This window comes from Mustela erminea, chromosome 5 (genome assembly GCF_009829155.1).
Source record: "Mustela erminea isolate mMusErm1 chromosome 5, mMusErm1.Pri, whole genome shotgun sequence".
Taxonomy (NCBI): Eukaryota; Metazoa; Chordata; class Mammalia; order Carnivora; family Mustelidae; genus Mustela; species Mustela erminea.
Genome location: NC_045618.1, coordinates 30,126,047 through 30,142,817, shown reverse-complemented (window position 1 = coordinate 30,142,817; position 16,771 = coordinate 30,126,047). Strand labels below are relative to the sequence as shown.

The 16,771-nt window shown below is 57.6% G+C and overlaps 1 protein-coding gene across 6 annotated transcripts in view; it reads left to right on the top strand.

The window, feature by feature from the left end:
* LINGO1 (leucine rich repeat and Ig domain containing 1) overlaps nucleotides 1-16,771 on the top strand; it is a 191,404-nt gene that overhangs the window by 167,582 nt on the left and 7,051 nt on the right. Inside the window, exon 5 of one of the 6 annotated variants that reach the window (XR_004285634.1) lies at nucleotides 2,220-2,455. The exons of 3 other annotated variants lie outside the window; for them this stretch is intronic. Coding sequence is in view for 2 of the 3 variants with exons in the window: in XM_032342370.1 (XP_032198261.1) it covers nucleotides 4,570-4,575 (6 nt within the window). In the remaining variant the exon portion in view is untranslated. Of the gene's footprint in view, nucleotides 1-2,219; nucleotides 2,456-4,493; nucleotides 4,576-6,172; nucleotides 6,813-16,771 lie in introns of those variants that run through there. 2 more of the 6 variants (XM_032342370.1, XM_032342369.1) reach the window with 2 other exon arrangements.

The following is a 16,771-nucleotide window of genomic DNA, read 5'->3' as shown; positions in this document are numbered from 1 at the left end:
GGTGTCAGGGCCTCACGGGGTGCTGGTTAGACATCAGTTCCCTTCCATGTGGGCTTCTCAACAGGGCGGCTAATAATAATACTGCATCTGCTCTGAGTTATAGTGAACAAGCAAGTGATGGAGAGAGAGTCCCCAAGATGAAAGCTCACCTCTGATAGCCTATCGGATTCTCTCTGTTAGAAGTGATTCTATTAGTCTGGCCCACGCTCAAGGGGAGGGGATTGCATGCAGTGGGTTAGATGCCAGAAAGTAGGGACCCATTGGGAGTCATCTTCGGGAGCTGCCTATCCCAGGGCAACTAAGGCTCAGAGACTTTGTCGGGGTCACACAGCGCTTAGAGATAGAGCCAGAACTGGAACTCAGGACTGCTCAGCAATAAGGCTAGACACCTTCCGAGCTTCCACACGCTGCCTTTGACTTAATAACAGGTTCCGACTTAAGTTAATAAACAAGACTGCTGCACAACGGAACTCAAGACAAGCGCTTAATGAATGGATTTGCTAATAGTGCTGCCTGTTTGCACACATTAGCTCAAGTGCCCCCTGACATGATCCGTGGGGACAGCCGAGCCCAGGCTCTCAGGAGAAGCTGCTCTGCCAAGCCTGGAGCCCAGATTCCCAAAGAGCCAGGGAGTGGTCCCTTTTTACAAATTGCCTTTTATATTTGCTTCTTTGTTTTTGCTCTCAGTTTAATCATTTGGATGTTTTTGTGGTTTCAGAGGGTCGTTTTTAGTGGAGTGCACACTTCTTAGATATTAACTGCAAGGTCAGGAATGTCAGGAGGGACTTTGGGGTGGGCAGGGCTGACAAGCCCCTTTACAGGCCCCAGACAGATTCCCTGCCTCTCATCTCTTATGGATGCAGGAACCAGTTACCCAACCCAGCAGGACTGTGTGGCCGGGCTGAGTAAGGGCTCCTGCCCTGGGTCCTCCAGGAGCCTTTTGGTTCCCCCCAGTTCTCAGTGTGATTCCAAGTAGTGGAGGCTGCTGCCTACGTTGCTGCTAGTTAAGGGAATGTCACGGATGCTGGAACGTTTCCAGTGGAGGCGTGGGTGACCAAGGCCCCAAGATAAGGGGAAGTGAGAGTTGAGGACTTGAGTGTCCCTGTCCCCATGGCCTGGGCCTCCCTCCTCCGGGGGAAACCTACTGGTCCTTCCTGATTAGTGAATTTCAGTTGAGTTTAATTTGTACACACCAGCCGCTCTGGAATCAGGGCTGTGGGCTCTGCAGAAACCAGAGGAGACACAAGATCAATCCTTGCCTTCAGCGTGTTCCTGATTCTTGAAGAACTTAGTCGAGGCTTCTCCTATTGGGAACACTGAAAGGAACCTTAGAGTCAACCCCTGTCTTTACAGAGGAAGGGCTGGGTGGGGGGGCAGGGAACAGAGAACAAACATAACAGTATAATAACCACTTATCAAGCACCTACTGTGTGCCTGCATTTATCAAGCACCTATCGTGTGCCAGGCCCAGCATCGAGTATTGGAGATATATGTATGTGTGTGTGTGTGTGTGTATGTGTGTGTATTTTTTTTTTTAAAGTCATGAGATCCTCACATCATCCCCCATGAAACAGGTTCTACTTATATTCCATCTTCCAAAGGAGGACACTGAGGCCCAGAGAGGTAACCAAGGATACAGAGTAGGAGACTGAGGTGCTCAGAGTAGGCTTCTGGAAAGAGGGGGCCACACAGAGCCCTGAATTGAAAGGGAAGAGGGGAAGGGTGGGAGAAAATGGATTGAGAGTCTGAGAAAGCTGTCAGTGACAAGACATGCCTGAACTGGGGGTTGCCAGGTAAGAGGACACCCCAAGGAAGTGGTGGTGGCTTTCTGCTCTTCTGCCCTTGGAGTCTTGGCCTCAGCTTTGGCCACAGTGGTGTCCCTCCATGTTGATCAGCATATCTCCACATGTGCTATGTGCAGGGTTCCTTTGAGCTGAGCCCTGGTGTCCTTCCCTGGGCAGTCTGCCCCATGCAGGATGTGGAGGCCAGGAGCCGGGGTGCATGTGGATGAGTGTCTTTTCCCTTACAGGTTTCTGAGCCCGACCCTCTTTAACAAGCCTTACTGGTACCCTGGCATCCCCAAGTCCCTTCTGGCTCGAGGAGGGGCTTCCGAGGGGGTAAGAAGGTTCTAACCCTGGCCACAGCTCCAGGCCCACCTCCTACAGGGACTTCTCTGCCAGCCCCTTCAGAAGCCCCCCATCTCCTGCCCCCCTCCACAGCTGCACCAGTGCAGGGCCCTGACCTATGGATTTTCTGCCACGTGCTGATCCACTTCACTCCAGCCAGAGTCTTTCCGACTTCATTATACCCACAGCCTCAGCAGCCCCAGCACAGAGGGCTGCTGTAGCCAGAGATGAGTACAGGGCTTCTGCCGCTCCTGGAGGCTGCAATGCCCCCAGCTCCCAGGCTTCAGCCTCCTAGGAACCCAGAAGCCTTGAAGGAGCCCCCTCTTGGCTATCTAGGTGGGGGTGCACTCCCCATCCCAACCAAGCCTTTATTGCCTGGCTGGGGCAATTTCCCCAGGGAGGGGCAGCGGCCCCTCAATGTCACACAGCAAGTTATTCAGAGCACTCAGAATCAAATTTGCAGTATCAGTTGGAACATGGGGTCCACTAGCTCCACAGGGACCTCCTGCTGGATCCTGGCTCCAACCTGCTCCCCACCCCTGCTCCATGCCCCATGTGGCCTGCCCAGCCCCCCCCCCCACCTCCCAGCCCCTGGTCTCCGTTTTTCTTGCTAATTAGAGGTCTCAGCCATGACTCCAATGTCCCAGCCATTTTAGAGCTGTCATTAATTTCAAGTGGCTTCAGAAATAATCATCATCGTAAAACCCTGTGGGCTCCTGGGCTGGAAGCAGGCACAGAGCAGGAACATGGGTAGCCCTGCGTGTGCCACCCATTCCTTCCTGGGCCCCGGGGGGCCTGGCCCCTCTTCCTGCACCCGCAGCCGCCCAGAGTTGGGGGGAGCGCAGGGCTTGGGCTGGGACATCAGACGCACCCTGAGCTTCAAAGTCCAGCTCTGCTTCTTACACAGTGAACTTGGACAAGATACCAGCTCTCCCCAGAGCCTCAGTTTTTCATCTGTGCAGTAGGAGAGTGCCAGCCTCTCTGCTTTGCTGTTCTCACTCAGGCCACTGCAGGCTGGCTGCTGCTTCTGGCCATCAGCTCCTGCTTTATTGGGACTTGCTAAGTTTTCAGTCTGAAGCCAGGATCTGCTATGTGCCCTCCAGTGAGACAGGTGGGTTGAGGCCTGCTCTTGGGAGCTCCTAGTCTGAGGACAGAGAGAGAGGAGACTGGGGGCTTGCTTCTAAGGCCATTTTAGTATGGGGAGGGGAGACAGGAATAGAAGAGAATGGCCTTAGTTTGCTCTTGAAGCACCCTTGGAAACCGGGCAGAGGGGACACCAGGCAGGGGGACCAGCAAGGATTGAGGCTTGAAAGTGTGGGTGAACATTCTTCAGCTGTAGCTCAAGTGTACAACCCCCTGGTTGTGTCATTTAAGCCTTGGGCCAGGCCCCTCCAAGGTTTCACATTCTCCATGGCTCTGGGATCCCTGAGAGGCCTCTGGTGGGGCCCACCCCACCAGCTGGATTGAGAGATGCCCGTTTCATAGCTTATGCAGAGACATCTGACTGGGGAGGACGCAGTGACAGGCCTCCTCACCCTTTTATGGGGTCTTGGAATAACAGGGCCAACACTCTCACCAGGTCCAGGCTGGACCCTCAAAAAGGCCTTTTCTCCAACTTCTTCCCCCAACTCCTCCCCAACCCCATTGTTTCCATTGGTGAAGTAAGATAAGGGAGTCATTTCTTCTGGAGAGACAGGCAAGGAGGAACGGCCTGGATACTGTATAATGGAGAAATAAGACTGCGGGGCAGTTCCTCCCAGACAGGGCTCTTTGGTCATCCCTGCTGCCTCAAGGCGCGGAGAGATAATTGTGGGCCCCAGAAGGCGCCACGGACTTCCTTAAGCAGCATCTGGGGTTTGGCAGTGGGCTCTCCCCCATTTCTCCTTCGAGATCACTGAGGCTGGGAGCAGGTGAGTCGGGGGCGGAGATGCCGTGGCCGCGCGGTGCCTGCGTCAGTCGCCGCACCAGGAATAGCCCCCGCCCCCGCCCCCGCCCCCCAGCGGGTCTGCGCGCCCGCCGGGCGCCTGGCGGAGCCTTTACGCAGGAGCTGGAGAGCGTCTATTCCTGTCGGGCTGGTGGGAGGAGGCGGCGCGGGAGGGCGGGAGCTCACGGGTAACTCACCAGCAGCCGGGGTGGGGGAGCTGGGGAGTCTGGGAAGGGGGTCCAGGCAGCAGAGAGTTGAGGGACCAGGGAACCGCCTGCGCTGGGCTCTTGAAAGGGACTAAGACACCTGTGCCGCCTCCCCTCTTCCCCGCCCACCTGTAAGTCCCTCTGCCAAGCCTGCCCCCTACTGGTTTACTCAGCCCTGGAAGCCGATTCAAATTCCCATTCCAGGCTTTAGGTGCTGTGTGACCACGGGCAAGCCATGTAATCTCTCTGAGTCTCGGGTTCCTTCTCTCCGTCACGGGAGAACAACAGCGCCTCCTCAGAAGTTTGTTGGAGGATGAAGGTAGAGTGCACAGCAACAGCATCCGCACCTGCTGGGAGGGGCTCCAGCTAGGCCTAGGATAAGGATGGACACAGGGGACGGTTTTCCAGGCAGGACTGTCCAGACCAGTGGTGTGGCAGCGAGACAGAGAAGTACCCAGAATCTGTTTCGCTGGAGCAGAGGGTCTGTGCAACTCTTTGGGCTGTGTGTGTGAGACTGAACAGTGGAGATGGGAGATGGTGTTGGGGGTCTGGGGAGACTGGTGGCCCCACCATGCCAGGCAGGTATCTGCAATGAATGTCAGGCAGGCTCTTTTGGGCAGTTGGGGGGGGGGTCGGGGGTGGGAGCAGGATCCCGGGGTTTGTCTCCGAGACCGAGGGGCCTTGGGCTAGTCTCCTCTTCCCCAGCCTCAGCTTCCTTCTTTGCCTGCCAGAACCCCTACGCCTGTGGGCTCCCGGTGGCAGGGGGCTAATGTGCTAATGGGATGCGCTCTCAATAGTCGGGAAGGGTTGGACGTGCCAGGTGGTGTCAGCACTGATGCTTGTTCTAATCATACTAACTTAGTGTTAAAGGGCATCTGGCTTACAGGAGATGAAGGGACATAGAAGGAGATGAGATGGTAAGGGCGGTAGTCCATTCTGCACCCTAAGACACCCGGGCCAGTGGATCCACTGCATCGGCTGATTAAGGAGGATCAGAGAGATCGCTTTCTCTAGACCCATCTAAGTGCGTGGCTCTAACCCAGGATCCTCTGGATCCCTGGTATCTAAGTGAGGGACAGCGATGCCCAGACTGAGGCTCTGCACTGCCCTCTGCTGGTGTGTGGGTGCCGTGCCCGCGGCCAGAGCCGGCCGTAACGGCCTGCTGCCCTCTGGTGGACGGGAAGCCGGGTTGGGCGGGGACCTGGACTGCAAAGGGCGGGGCAAGACCCCGCTTAGGGTAAAGCCGTGGAGCTGGCGGGGCTTCCTCTCGACATCCCCCCACCCAACCCCAGCTTCCCTCTTTACCTGCCTGTCCCCAAGACCGCCAGGGCGTGGGCCCTACGGAGATTTGCGTACATTTGGAGAAGAGGGGCAGGACAGAGGCTCCGGGTCTTACCCTTCCCACGCCGTCCTCCAAACAACCCTGGCTGGGTGGGGAGCCTTGCCCGTTCACGTGCGTGTGTCCGTCCACACGGCCGTGTGCAGTGACCCTCGTTAACACGTGTGAACACATTCATGTGCACACGCATGTGGCCACACAAGAGGGTGCGTGCCCACTCAGGGAGGACCGTAGCCCGGACTCCCCTGGGTCGAGCTGGCCCGGGATTCGCCCGGAGCCCGGGACTCGGAGGGGCGCGGCCGGTGCGGGGCTGGCGCTCCCCGGCGCCGGCTCCGGCGTGAGCCTGGCGCGCCCCTCGCCTGCGTCCCCCACTGCCAGTTTCACTGCCCCATCGGTGCAGGGCAGTGGTTGGGGCGCTCTTCGCTCTCCGCCCCCTCCGCTGGAAGAAAACGAGCCCCCCGCCTCACCTACCCCCTCCTTGGTTTTGCGGCCGCGCCTTCTCCTCCCCCGCCCGGCACCCGCCGCTCCTCGCTCCCTCTCTCCCTCCCTCCCTCCCTCGGTCCCTCCTCCCTCCCCGGCTCACTCCTCGCTCCTCGCTCCTCGCGCTCCCTCCCCGCGCCGCGGCAGAGCGCGGAGCCCGGGCGGGAGCCGGTGCGGGAGCTGGAGCGGGCGACCGGCGACAGCGCAGGCGGCAGCGGCGGCGGCGGGTCCCGGCCCCGGCCCCGGGAGCGCGCGGAGTCCCCACCCGCGCCGCTCCGGCCCCTCTCCCGCCGCGGGGCTCCGAGCAGCATGCGGGGCCGCTGCCTGCCGGCCTCAGCCCTGGCCCCGGCCCCGCTGCGGAGCGCGCCCGGCCTCGACCCCGGCCCCAGCGGCAGAGGCGGCGGCGGCGGCGGCGGCTCCAGGGCGGCCCGGGGCGCAGAACCAGGCTCGCCGAGCCCGCGTCGCGCGTCCTAAGTGCGTCCGCCCCTCCGCCCGCCGGGGCCGTGGCCTCCCGCCTTCCCACTCCCGCACCCTTGCCCCGGCCCCGGTTCGGCTCCCACCCGCGTGGGGCAGACAGACGGACAGACAGCCCCGCGAGGGCGCGCGGACTGCCGGGCGGAGGTGTCGAACAGGGAGGAGGCGACGGAGGAGGGGGCTGGGCAGGGGCTGAAGCCCGGCGGGGAAGACATGCGATTGGTGACCGAGCTGAGCGGACGGACGGTGCGCCCGAGATGCAGGTGAGCCCGGCGGCCGAGACCCAGCCCCGAGCGGGCAGCCCCGCGGCGAGCTCCCGTGAGGGCCGCCGTTGGCCCGGCTGCGCCCTCCTGGGGCTGCAGGGCACCCCGGCGCCACCCAGATTTCCCTTTGGGGGCGCAGATCTGACCCTCCTCAAGCCTCAGAAATGAAGATTCTTTCTTCCCCGTTCCTCCCACCCCACCAAATTCCAGGTTGGCTAGCTGGGACGGGTAGCTGTGGAGGAGCACCTGCTAGGGTCCCAGTCTTGCTGGCCCCCCCTCCCCGTGCCCCTTCCTGTTCTGAGCACTATTCATCCTGGAGGGTAAGCCTCTGGCTCAGCGGGTGGCTGCACCTCTCCACAGATCCCAGATCCCCCCCAGGCAGCCCTGGCCAGCAGCAGGCACCAGCTAGCTGGTGGATGCCGGTTTGGGACCAGTTTTCTCCACAGCCTCCAGCCTGGGCAGCAGCTCCCTCCCCTAAAAGGGAGCAGCCCCTTTCCTGCTCCGGCCCAGCAAGACGGAGGAAAAGGGAAATGGGAAGTGGGGAGAGTGCAGAGGAGGGAGTTGGGGTTATGGAGGACTCAGGAACCTTTTAGGGGCCTCCCTTTGTCTGTCTTCAGCTTGGGTTTCTCACCTCCTCCTGCCCCACTTTTCATTCTTAGGCAGCCGGTGGGAGGTGGGAACCAGCTGAGAAAAGGGAGGTGAAGAAGAAGCGTCCTGTTCTCCCTCCCCACCCTCTGTGAGGTGGCTGAGCACCCCCCCCCCCAGACGTGTCCCTCCAGGTGGCTTCCAGTTTGGGGAGGGGTGGGGCCAAGCCCGGTGGGCTCTTCCCTCCCTGTTCCTACCCTGGGTCCCAGCCCAGCCCCATGCAGCCCTGGTTATGCTCTGGTTATGCTGGAGGCATCCTCTTTGTTCTCCGAGGTCCTGGTCTCAGGGTGGGGGAGAAGGGGCATGTGGGAGGTGCCCTGGGAGTGCAGGAAGGCCCTAAGATGGGGATCAGTACCATCTGGATGAGCCCCTTCCTGGCCAGCCCAGCCCACCTTCAGTCCTCCTCTGCTTGGCTTGGGCAGCCTGAGGGTGCGATGTCCAGCCTGGCTCAGGGCTCTGGGCTCAGCCCCGCCAACAGCTCTTACACTGGTGCCTCCCATGCCTGGGGAGCTGTGAGCCTGGGGCCCCCAGGCTTTGCCGCTTTGCTGCCTGGGGCTTCCCCACATCCAGCAAGGAGCATGGGTGAGGGAAGAGAGGGTCACCAGTTCCCAGACCCTTTGTCCTTGTGTGGGACCTGGTCTGCTGGGACAGCTTGCCTGCTTTTTCCCCACGGCCTGAGGCAGGAGGGAGAGGATAACGTGGCAGAGGGGTGAGGCCAAGAACTCCCTGGAACCCAGGTAGGGACTCCTGGCAGCACCCGGATGCCCCTATGGGAGGGGTGCTTAGCAAAGGGGAGGACAGGCCCCCTGTGACGGTGCTTGCTGCCTCTGTCCCGTCCCCCTGCCAGTTTAATTTTGAGATGGGCCTTAGATAGGGCTTGGTCAAGGCTGCAATGTCCCCCAGGGCCTGGAGTTAGAGAAGGTCCTCATTCCAAGGGGCCAGATTTTGGGGGATAGGTGTGTGTTCAAAACCCAAGAATCTTGGCTTGTGGGCAGAGGGCCCTGTGTGCCTGGAGGGAAGCAGAGAGACTATTCTGCCCCTTGCGGTAGTCCTCTTTGATTCTAGTGGTCAGCGCTCCCTCCCTTGCCTCTGAGCACCCACATTGCCCTTTACTAGTTACTGTTCTCTAAAACTCAGAATTTCAGACACACACACACACACAACCAAAAAAACAAACGAAAAAGACCCCAAATCCTCTCGTGTGTGTGGGTCTTTGTTCAGCCTAAAGCCAGACAGGTAGCAGGGATGGCTCATCTGGTCCTGTCTACTGGTGCCTATTGGAGCAAACAGCTGGAGGATCACAATGGGGCCAAGAGTGCATTCCTTTGGAGAAGGGAGGCACCATAGTGATTTAAACAGGGTCCCATGGAGGAATGAGGCACTGTATCGGCTGGTCCCGTGGGGCTTGTGAAAGGCGAGGGAGAGGAGGCAGCAGACAATGGTGATTTCAAAGTCAGAGCCTTAGCCTGCTAGCCAGGGTCTCTTGGTCCTGCTGTCCACCATGTGGCACTCGGAGGACAGATGGAGCCTTCCAGACGCAGGATCTCCTGTCTGTTTTGCCCTGGACTATGCCCTCTTGGGGCTCCCATGGATTGCCTTGAATGTTCAACCCTGGGCAGTCATATACCCACCCACTGAGCCCCCCTGCTTAGCCCTCAGGATAGGGAAGACACTGGGAGGTACCAGGGAGCAGCTATTGGCTGGTGGCAAGGACTGCTTGGAGGGGACATGAAGTCCTCCATCTGTATGGTTAGACAGAGCTAGGTGACGTCAAGGGCGCCCAGGCAGTACACTTAGTAGCCCACCCGAACTCAGAGAAGGGTGGGACTTATTTGGGGGAGGTTGAGGTCGCTAGAGGTCCTCCAGAAAGAGAGAGACACGAGTAGGTCCTGAGGTGGTAGCAGACTTTGCAGACACATAGAAAACCGGGGATTCCAGAATTGGGAGGGTTCTTTGTAGAAAGAGTATGGTAAGGCAAGTTCATTTCCAAATGCATCTGAGGCATTCTTGATACTGACCTTTGTTTATGCATTGAATGAATGAGTGAATGAATGAATGAATGTATGTCCTTGGGTGCTGTGGGTCCAGGAGAGCCGTGCTGATGACAGTCTCCTCCTCATGTGTACTTGATTCATTTGATGTCACTTTATAGTGAACTTGTTGAGTGTGGACTCTGGAGCCAGATGCCTGGGTTCAGACCTCAGCTCCAACTCTGCTGAATTTCTTAATCTTGCCAGGCCTCAGTCTTCTTATCCATAAAGTAAGGCTAGCAAGGGTATTTACCTCTAGGGCCAGCAGGATGATTAAGTATGCTAATATATGCAAAGCATTTAGAACAGTGCTTAGTACACAGTAAGCTCTCAAGAAATGCTAGCTATTCATAATTTATATCGGTGATGTGTTCTCAGTCTTTTCCCTGTAGCTGGTATGGAGATTTGATGTTTATAGCTGAGAAAAGGGAGAGAGCCAGAGAGGTGGAATGACTTGCCCCAAGTCCCCAGCTGATAAGCTTGATCTAGAATGCCTTCCGCCTGACCCCTGGGGCTCAGGGCTCGCTCATCTGGGCATGACCTGGTAACTGATTAATGTATTTAGCATTAGGGACAATAAAAGTGTTACAAATACAACAACACTACTTCCTAAGCCGAACACTAGGGCTCTAACAATGGTGTCCATCTTCCATGGGCTTCCTCACTTGATTCCTTGGTCTCTTTCTCTGAGGCAGCCACTCTCCTAATTACCTAGTTAGCATTCCCTTGCCTCTTTATTTTATTTTATTAAAAAGATATTTATTTATTTATTTATTTGACAGAGATCACAAGTAGGCAGAGAGGCAGGCAGAGAAGAGGGGAGGAAGCAGGCTCCCTGCTGAGCAGAGAGCCTGATGTGGGGCTCAATCCCAGGACCCTGGGATCATGACCTGAGCCGAAAGCAGAGGCTTTAACCCACTGAGCCACCCAGGCGCCCCTCCCTTGCCTTTTTAAAACCATGTATTTTAGTATATAGGAATTGTTCAGTTTGGGTTACTTTCAAACTTTGAAAAAGAGCCTGAAACCGGATGCAGCCGTCTGGAATTTGCTTCCCCGGCCCCACCAACTTCATATTCCTAAGCTTCGTCTATATTGTTGCAAATAATGGTAGATGTAGTTCATTTGTTTGCACTGGTGTGTAATGTGCCGCCATTTGAATCTACCACCATGGATTAATCGTTCTTCTCTGTGGGTCGTTCCCCTTTTGGTTCTCACAAACAATGCTGCCGGGAGCCGCCTTGTCTAGTCTCCTGAGCACGCAGAGTGTCTCTGGAGCACACGGTTGGGAGCGGAATTGCTGGGCCCTAAGGCATGGGCATATTCAGCTGTCCTCGAAAATGTGGTGACGTGTCTTCCAGATTAGTTGGACCACTTATGCCCTGCAGTTGGAGAAAAGTGTCCCCAGTGCTCGCCACCCTCGCCAGCGCTCGGTGTGGTCAGCCATCTTGGTTTTTACCAATTGGTTGAGAGTAAAACTGTGTTACGTTATGGTCTTGCTGTGCATTTTCAGAAAATGGGGGCCGAGATGGTCTGTAGCCAATGTGTAACAGGTGCTTAGGGAGCGATTTTCCCCTTTGTCCCTCAGAGTTCCCCAGTTAGTGGGGCTGCTGTCTCTATAAGCTCTGGGCTCAGGGATGGGTAAGGGCACTCAGAAGGACTCCCCAGGGAACGGGGGGGGGTGAAGGAGGAGCAAAGAGAGCTTAAGTCCTGCATAGGACCTCAGGGGGTTCTGTGTTCACCCCGAGGATGGGCAGGGGCAGTCCTGGCTTGGCAGAGGGAGAGTGATTGTCCCCCCTGAAAACCCTTTCTCCACACCCTGGGGTCTGGCCTGGCGTTAGGCACTGGGGAGTACTTCATAAGAGGTTGGTGAGCTGGAAACCAAATCTGGATGAAAAAAGGTATCTTTGTTCTTCCTTCATTCCCATCTCCTTGGGGAGTCCTCCCTGATTGCTCTTGCCCACGGAGAGAGTGAGGGGGATGGCTGAGCAAGGTGGCTCCTGGGCGGCAGCAAGTTCCCCTCAGGGGGCCCTCAAGCGCCCTGTGTCCTCACAGAGGCCGAGAAGCTCAGTGCTGGTGAGGTGATTTGGAGCCGCTCCCTCCGCCAGCCTGGTGCCCCAAGGATTGATTCTGGGGCCGCTCTCCCCTCCCGGACCTGGGCCCCTGGAGCTGGTTAGAGACGAGCAACAGGGCTGGCGGAATAATTATGCCTATTTCATGTGACACCCAAATTGATTGCCGCCAGGGTGACATTACCAGGGCATTGTTCCTTGTCTCCAACCTCTTATTACATGTTATTAGGGTGTGTGGTGTGTGTGTGTGTTTTTCTATTTTTTCCCCCTTTCAGGGAATTAATCTCTCTCTGCTCCGCTCTACAGAGAACCTGCCTGTGGCTCTGGGAGGGGGCGGGGCCCGTGGGCCTGCAAGCTTCCTCTGCCCCACCCAGCCCCAGGAGGGCTGTAGACGGAGCTTGGAGGGGTGGGGGAGTGGCCATCTCAAGTCCCTTTACGTGGGTGTGAGATGGGGGTGTCTCAGAGCTAAGAGGGGCTGCTGAGGTGCGTATGGGAGCAGAGGGCTTTCCCATTGGTGTCCGGGGTTGCTTTTGTCTTGGGGCACACTACTCACCCACTGCTACGTAGCCAGGTCTTCCATCCTGGGCTGTCTGGTCTTCCATTTGAGTCCTCACACTGAGCTAAATTGGGCCTCCCTTGCATTTTGATGCCACCCTCTTGGGCTGCACCAGGCTCTTTGCCCTCTATGCCTTGGGACACCTCTTAGAGGTTTGCCTATGCCCAAGCCTGGGCTTCTCATGAGCATCCAGCCGGGCGAAGGGGTCCTCGGTTCCTGAGCAGAACAGAGCACTCCCCAGCCCCATCTGAGCAGAGGGGCTTGCTGCCTCTTGGTTTGATCTCGGTGTACAGGTTGGAAAAATGGGTTTTGGTGAGGGGTTGGCCAAGATTCACTGGAGCAGAGAGCACTTTGAATAGTCAGTGGTGGTAGAAAGGCATTTTTATTTATAGCTTGCCCATGCTCTAAAAAAACTCACTGGACCTTGGTTTGGGATGTACTGGGGGTTGTTTTTCAATCTTTTCGCCTTTTTGAGGCTTTAGTAATGCAAAGCTTCTCTTGACCCTGATCTACCCCCACCGCGGGGTTCTGGCGCTACGCTGGGGAGAGAAGAGGGGTGGAGGCTGGGTTCTTCTGAGGCCATGGCCCTGAGATGCCGTTGGACCTAGGACAAGTCCCTGATGCTCTCAGGCCTCACTTCCCTCACCTGTGTGTGGGGGGGTGTCTCTAGGGTTACCGGGCCTCTGGAGTGAGACGATCTTGGGGACTGTGGGGAGGTAAACTAGTGTCTTGAGCCTCAGTGTCCTCATCCACGAAGTAGGTACATGGTGAGGGTTGCTGGGGTCATTCCCAAAGCACTCTGTGTGTTCGATCCAAATATCTCTTTCCTTCCTTCTCTTTGAACTCTCTGCCCACAGCCCCTAGAGGGCACTGGCCTCCCCTTCCCTGAGGAGTTTTGAGCCTTGAGACAGGAAGCCACTTGCCCACACAGTCCTACAGCTCAGCAGGCCCTTGAAACTGAATCAGAGAAAGGCAGCATAGTCAGCAGGAGCGGTCAGACAGCCTCAGGTTAAGCCACCAAGTCCTGTCCCATCCTGCGGTCCATCACTGTGTGATTCATGGCAGGCTGCCCTACCTCTCTGTGCCTCCGTTTTTTCATCTGTAAAACGGGGATCATAGTACCAACCTAATAAGATTGTTGTGAAGAGGAAAGAAGCTCATGTTTGAGTTCATAGCCTACTCGCCATGTGACCTTGAGCAAGTTACAGAACCTCTTTGTGACCTTGATTGAGCAACTTACAGAACCTTTTTCGTTTTGTGCTTCTCTATTTTCTATCTGCAAAATGGAAATAATGACACAACCTACCTCCACACGCTGTGGTGGGAGAGATAAAGTTTTGTATGTAAACTGCTCAGAATCATGCCTGGCACATGAAAGGCTCTTGTCTTCATCCTGTTGATCAAGTCTCGGGCCTTCCAGCGCCCCTGCTAGTTTCACCGCTGCCTGCTCCCTGCCCTGGGCCTCTGAGGCCATGAGCTCCTCTTCTTTCAGGCTCAAGGCTGATGGCCTACCAGGGTGGGGGTTGGCTGGTGTCCAAGCCTCCAAAGCCTGAGATGGGCCTACCTAAGCTGTTCCCAAGACAGAGGAACCCTGAGGACTGGGCCAGCCTGGAAGGGAAGAGGGGATCTGCCAGGCACCTCTCAAGATGGCCTGGGTAGCAGATGAAGCCAGAGACCTTCAGCGGTTTCTTCTTGCCCTTGTGAGCCTGGGGTGGTGTTTAGGAGCCCGGGAAAGGTGGGAAAGGAGAGGTAGTGGGTAGGGACATGGGTTTTCCTTGAGCCTCCTCAGGTCACCGTATGGGTGCTTGCCTAGCCCTCCTCAATTCTGGGACAGCTCCAAGCCAAGGAGGGATGCTTTCTCCTCGGGTGGGCTCAGCACAGACAATAAGGAACTTTCCTAGAACCGGTGGCTCCCTTCCACCCTTCCCAGGACAGCTCCTAGCTTCCCAGCTGGACTCTTCCCTCAGAACAAGACTATGGAGGGGCCATCAGGGCCCAGAGTGGTCCAGGGTTCACCCAAGGTCACACAGCAGGGCAGGTGTGCAGTGACCCCGACTGGAGCCTTGGTGTGGGACCTGTGGGCCCAGTGCCCTTTGCTCCCTGAGATGTGGCTTCCTCTGGGCCTTGCCCTACCCCAGCCTTACCAAGCTGGCCACTCCTGGAGGCCAGAGCCTATATATAGAAGCCTTTAAACACTAAGATGCTTTGACAATTAAAATTCATAATTTATCCTGAAAATGGCTTGGAGCTGTGGGCTGGCCGGAAGGCCGGCAGCTCCTGAGAGCAGCTGTGCTCCTGTGGAGTGGGCTGTGGGGTGGGTAGGGGCATCCCACCCTCAGAGGCATGGGGTGGGTGCTTGCCCAGGACCCCATAGGGGCAGCTGCCTAGCGAGCGGGCAGGTAGTCACACCGGGCCCAGCCAGCAACCCCGAACCTGGTGCGGCCAAGAGCCCAGCTGAGCACTATGGAAAGAAGCTTGAGTTTCCAAGCACGATGGAGGCTCTGGGCCAGTGGAATGGTGAGAGGAGGGACAGCAGACCCACACACCCACAAGGGCCACCCTCCCCTGTGCGCGCAGCACACACGCATGTACACACACACACACACACACACACGCACGCACGCCCTGAGGGCCCCAGCAACTCTGCCAGAACCAAGAGCAAGAGGAAAATAAAGAATTATACACGACAAAGGACATGACCTCAATTTTCTTCCAGGTTGATTTTTTTGTCCCCGTCCGTGGGGTGGTGGGGGGAGGGGTGGGTGTGCAGCTGAAAGAGGAGGACAAGGGAGAGGACAGGCCAAGGCAGGCCGAGCAGCCGGGGAGGAGACAGACGGAGGCTGCCGAGGCTGCTCTGCTGTCGCCCGCTGGCCATACAGGCTGGATTTCTCTGGCGGGAGCCCAGCCGGAGCACCCGACCCTTCCTTTCAGGATTCTCTGCCCTCCCACACTCCCTGTGCCAGGAGGCAACCCCGGCCCAATTAGGCTGGCCTGGGACTGAGTTTGCCCCATTAGCAGTTCACGCCTGCAACCATTATCAGCCATTCACACCTCAGCAGGGATTAGCCCTGGAAAGCCAGAATGGAGTAGCTTTAGAAGGAGCCCCAACTGGTCAGGATTTGAAGAGAAGCAATTAGAAGTCCCTGGATGCTCCCACCCCGCCCCACCCCACACACACACACCTTAGTTTGCACCATTCCGTCCCTCAACAATGCCCCCCCCTTCTCTTCTTGGCCTGTGGAGCCTGAGCTCAGGGGACGCCTCCTCGTCCTCCAGGAAGCTCTCTGAAGAGCCTAGCCTAGGAGGGGCTGTTCTCAGGAGCTGCCCAGCTTTGGTTTGACTGGCTCTCCTGCCCCTTTGAAGATGGGCATGGTTCCATCAGCCCCAGCCCTCCTCTGGGGGCTCCTAATTTGGGAGACACAAAGGGGAGGCCCCAGGAACTGTGAAACCCCTGACGGGGGCGAGGGAGCAAGGCGAACACAGCAGACCCCCTCAGAGATCCAGAGGGGGCATTCAGAGGGGTGATCCCTTCTTGAGCTGGATTCTGCAAGCTGAGTGGGAGGTCTCTGGGCCTGTGGTGGGCAGCCAGCTGGCACTACGGGAGAAAGGCCCCGACCTGGGGTGACTGTAGAGGGCTTCCTAGGCAGACCTCACTCCATCCCCACATCCACCCCGCTCTCTGCGACTTACACACTTCATTTCAGGAAAGGGATCCCCGGGGGGGTGGGCGGGCATGTCCTGGAACTGAAGGCCAAGAAGGGACCTCAGGTAGGCAGGTGGAGACTTGGGGACAGGGCAAGTCACGAGGACTCTGCCTGTTCCCTGGTCACCTTGCAGGAGTGCCTTCCCCTTCCTGAGCAATCAGCCCTCCTGGATGGGATGGGTCCAGGCCAGGATGTGGTAACAGGCCCTATGGTGGGTACTTGAGTCTGCGGGCCAAGCTCACTCCCTCTCTGCCCCCTGCCTCCCAACCTGGGCTGCCCCTACCGGCCTGGTGCCCCGGGTACCCATCTCTCTCCTCCGTTTTCTCTGCCTCTCTCCTCCCTTTTTTTCTTTCCTGTGTGCCCGCCCCCACCCCCCGCCGCTGTGTATCTTTTCTTCTCTATTTCTGTCAACCCTCCTCTCTCCAGCTTATTTCGGGGGTGGGGGTGGGCAGAGCTGGATAGGGCTGCAGGCAGACCCCCTCGGCCCCCTCCTCAAGCCAGCCATCCCTCCTCACTCTCCCCTGCTGCAGACACAGAGCCCGACAAGACAGGGCGTGATGGTGCACGCCTCATTTCCACATGGGGCAACAGCCTACTGCAGGCACTCAGGTCCCACAGCTGGGCTACCCCCCCAGAGGCCCTGGGCCCCCAGCCATGGCAGCGGGTGCCTCCCTGCCCAGGACCCCACGCCTGTGTGTGCTGGGGAGCCCTGTGCTCCCTGCGGAACGCTGAGTGGGAACACCATGAAATATCGATACTGTAAACCTAAAATAACTAACCCTTCGTGCTGCACCCGAACTAGGTGAGACACTAGCAGAGACTAGTGTTTCCTCTAGTGGCGGCAGGCACTAGAGGAAAAATTTAGTGTGTCCAACACACGCAGTTGAGGAAAGGCTTTTGTGGGGTTTGGGGAGGCAGGGTGCCTGCTTGCAGTTATCCGAGGACAGGTACCTGC